Source organism: Vitis vinifera, chromosome 8, assembly GCF_030704535.1.
Source record: "Vitis vinifera cultivar Pinot Noir 40024 chromosome 8, ASM3070453v1".
Classification (NCBI taxonomy): domain Eukaryota; kingdom Viridiplantae; phylum Streptophyta; class Magnoliopsida; order Vitales; family Vitaceae; genus Vitis; species Vitis vinifera.
This window is the reverse complement of record NC_081812.1, coordinates 9,490,509-9,494,818: the sequence shown is the minus strand read 5'-3', so window position 1 is coordinate 9,494,818 and position 4,310 is coordinate 9,490,509. Positions and strand designations below refer to the sequence as shown.

Genomic DNA, 4,310 nt, shown 5'->3' with positions numbered 1-4,310 from the left:
AAGTTGAACATTGTCCTCAATGTTTCAAAAGCGATTAAAAATAAAGGGAGGAAGTGGTACCTCCTGAGTGAGACAAAGTCTGAGTGTATAGGAGGTATGGAATACCTTAAACCACATGTTCCAAAGACAAAAGAGTAATGAGAAAAGGGAATATAATAAAAAAGGATATATATATATATATATATATTACTTGAAAAAGAAATATACAATGTATGATTTCAAGTACTATTTCCAATCCAAGTTTATAACACATGCAAAAGATGGGATTTACAAGTCTAATATAAAAAGTAAAACATAAAAAGATCAGATATGAGTGGGGTCATGTGATGGCTCTGCTCTGATCTCCTCCTTTGGTATGGGCTGCTCAGCTGGTAAGCTCTCCGTATCTGGCTCTAGAGGCTCGGATGGTGCAGACCTATCATGCCCAAAAGGTGTCTGCATACTCAGATGCTGCTGAATCTGATGAAGGATCGTGGTATGCTGGGTCTGAGTAGCAATGATCTGATCCTGGTGTGCACGAATAGTGGCCATCTGGTGGATAATAGAATCCTGAGCAGTGCTCAGTGTCTGCAATGAACGCACTAAGCCTCTGAATTCCGCAAGAGAAACGGTGACAGTGGGCTCAGATGAAGGAGGAGGTGCTGGGGTAGCTGGTACGACTGGTGGAGCACCCTGAGTGATAGGGGAGGTAGAATGTATAGCCTCGGGCATGTGCACTGAGGTGGGTGCTGCAGGGGTCGGAGGTGTGGTCTCTGTGAGAATCTCATCCTGCTGGGCCTGAGGTAGCTGGTCATCTCGGGGTAGCTCTGGAAGTGCAGGCACAGCTGGTGCTCCCTCGGGTGCAAAGTAGGCTACCAAGTGATGCCATTTGTCGAGAGAGAAATCCTCTCTGCAATGGCGGCGTCTCTCAAGACGGGGCTCTTCAGGATAGCCCAAGTGCTCTAAAATCTGGCAGAGGAGCCTCGGAAATAGTAATGGGATGCCATCTGCCCTCTGCAGCTTCTTCTGATGGACTTTCTCTTCAAAATGAAGTAGAGAAGTCATAATCAAATGATGAGGACCGAAGAAATAGCCCTCAGAAATCCTAAATAATGCCTCAAGTATAGCTCATCTCCTCTGAACTTTATGCTGAAGGGGGAATAGGTTGGCACGCAGGAGCACATCAATGAGGAGCATCCCAGATGGAAGCTCTCTCCTGGTCAATACCGAGGCTGTAGAAGTCCCCCTGGACAAAATGCGGACCATGTCGCTCTGAGAGAATGAGGACCACTCCCTGAAATCTGCCTGAAACACGGGCTCATAAGGTATACGGAGGGCCTCAGCAATGTGGCGAGCTCCAATGGCACCCTGGCGTCCGTCTATGGTAAATTGGATGAGAGTAGGATTGCGGAGGCCTCGAGTAGTCATAGATTGATAAAAATCTAGAACTACTCTGGGATAGTAGAATTGCCTAGGAGTGAGAAGACCCTCCATGTGATACCTCTACAGCAGTCAGAATGAATCTCAGAGCTCTGGCTGCTGTCTGAGGGCCTCTATATCAAATTAGGTCTCAGAGTGGAAGGATCGATCTCTGTAATCCAAGTTGCCCTCTATCGGTGGTCTAGCTATCATGGGACGCCTGATAACGGTCTCGAGAGGAATATCCGCAGGAATCCGGGAGTCCTCTGTAGGTGGCTCTGGCTGAGGTGCGTGGGATGGCTCTCCAGGACCCGAGAACTTGGTTCTCTTCGCTGGTGGCCGAGAAACAGGGCTCGTGGCCTGATCGACTGGTGGCACAGGGTCTGTGGGTGGCCTCCTGGTGGGGTATCGACGCTGAGAAGGAGCTTCCCCCTCAGATGGGGGAATGGCCAGGGCCTGAACAGGTGGCAAAGCTGCGGCTCCCATGGCAGCTCGATGTGGTCGAGGTGTCGGTGAGGATGGGGACGCGGAATGGCCTCCTCTGGTCTTCGCCATGGCCGAAATGGAGGGAAGTGGGTGTTCGGGATTCCAGAGGTGTCTTAGCTTGTGCGCGAGGGAGACTGTTGAGTTCCTGGGCTTCAAGGGCTTATATAGGAATGAGGTTTGGGGGGTTTTATGTTTAAAAATTTTTCAAGGCAACCGAAAAGTCGTTTTTAGACGTTAGGCACAATTTCGAGGGTAAAATTTTAATTTAAAAGTCAGTTTAAAATTTTTAGAGCTGGAAATTTTACCGTGCGAAATTTTCGCACCTTGGTCTGCAAATTTCGCACCTTTGAATTGGGTGTGCGAAAATGGCACCCCTTCAATTGAAGATTTCGCACCTTGAAATTGGGTGTGCGAAATTTTCGCACCTTGAACAGTGGTGTGCGAAATTTTCGCACACTGTTTCGCACAGTGCAAAAATTAGCTTGAGGTGTGCGAAATTGGCACACGTGTGCCAGGAGAGGATTTCGCACAGTGCGAAAATTTTCGCGCCTTCCACAGTGGTGTGCGAAATTGGATTTTAGGAAATTCGCACCTTGAAAACGGATTTCGCACCTTGAGATAGATTTCGCACCTTGAAATTGGGGTGTGCGAAAATTGCTTCCTTTGGCCCAAGGATTTCGCACCTTGGTTTTGGGGTGTGCGAAATTTTCACACCTTGAAATCAGGTGTGCGAAATTTTGGCACCTTGAAATCAGGTGCTCTGCTTCCTTGGTTTTACTCCCCTGTTCTGCTTTTGAAGAGCTCTCCTCACCTTTCATGATTTTTTTTCTGAAATTTATCATCAAAATTGACTTGAATTAAGACAAAATAAACTAAAATTGAGGAAAAATTATAATAAAAAGAAATAAAATTAATGATATAACTATAAAACTATAACAAAAAATTCATGGACTTATTTAGCCCATGATACCCTGCTTTCCCTCAGAGTTGTGGTGGTTCAAGGAGGTTGATCTCCTCCTTGTCTGTACTGTAAGGCTCTATAAATGGCTTGAAACGATGGCCATTGACTTTGAAGGTTTGATTGCCTGTGGGATTGAATATTTCCACCACTCCGTTGGGATGCACTTCATGAATTATGAAAGGACCCGTCCACCTGGATTTCAATTTTCCTGGAAAGAGATGAAGTTTAGAGTCATAAAGCAAAACTTTTTGTCCTTTGGTAAAATTTTTCTGATTTACCAACTGATCATGCCATTTTTTCAATCTTGCTTTGGCAATTTTTGAATTGAGGTATGCATCATTCCTCATTTCCTCCAATTCATTCAAATCCAAACATCTCTTTAACCCGGCTCTTGTCAAATCCATGTTGAGCTTTTTGATTGCCCACCATGCTTTATACTCAATCTCTACTGGAAGATGACACGCTTTGCCATAGACAAGGCGATAGGGAGACATTCCTAGAATGGTCTTGTAAGCGGTCCTATAAGCCCATAAGGAATCCAGGAGCTTGATAGACCAATCCTTCCTATTCACATTGACCACCTTCATCAATATATTCTTGATCTCACGGTTGGCCAACTCAACTTGGCCACTTGTTTGAGGGTGATAAGGTGTAGCTACCTTATGCTTAACCCCATACTTGGCTAGAAGAGTCTCAAAAGGTTTATTGCAAAAGTGGGTTCCCCCGTCACTTATAATGGCCTTCGGCACTCCAAATCTTGCAAAGATGTTGTCCTTGAGGAATTTAAGTACCACCTTATGATCATTGCTCCTACATGGGATTGCCTCTACCCACTTAGAGACATAATCCACTCCTACCAAGATGTAGGAATGTCCAAATGACATTGGAAATGGTCCCATAAAGTCTATACCCCAGACATCAAAGATATCCACTATTAAGATGGGGTTCAAGGGCATCATATTTCGGCGTGTTAGCTTACCAAGCCTTTGACACCGATCACATGCCTTACACATAGAATGGGCATCCTTGAAAAGAGAGGGCCACCAGAAGCCTGATTGGATCACTTTCATAGTTGTTTTCTGGGAGGCAAAATGACCTCCACATGCATTATCATGGCAATGGGAAAGAATTCCCGATTGCTCTTGCTCAGGAACACATTTCCTTATAATTTGATCTGCACAATATTTGAAAAGAAAAGGTTCCTCCCAATAATAGGCATGGATCTTAGCCAAGAAATGCCTCTTGTCTTGAGCACTCCACTCACTTGGTACTTCTCCAGTAACCAAAAAGTTTGCAATGTGAGAATACCATGGAGCTACATCTACTGACATGAGAGACTCCTCAGGGAAGTCATCATTGATAGGCAGACCATGTGAGTCATGTGCTATCACAAGTCTGGACAAGTGGTCAGCTACCACATTTTCTACCCCCTTTTTATCCCTGATTTGGAGATTGAATTCTTGGA

The 4,310-nt window shown here is 45.2% G+C and overlaps 1 protein-coding gene across 1 annotated transcript; it reads right to left on the bottom strand.

Moving 5' to 3' along the window:
* Window positions 1-1,542: 1,542 nt before the first annotated feature.
* Window positions 1,543-1,953, bottom strand: LOC104880035 (extensin-like). The gene has a single exon (XM_010655135.1). It carries the CDS (start codon window positions 1,951-1,953, stop codon window positions 1,543-1,545), a length of 411 nt encoding a protein of 136 aa, XP_010653437.1.
* Window positions 1,954-4,310: the final 2,357 nt, after the last annotated feature.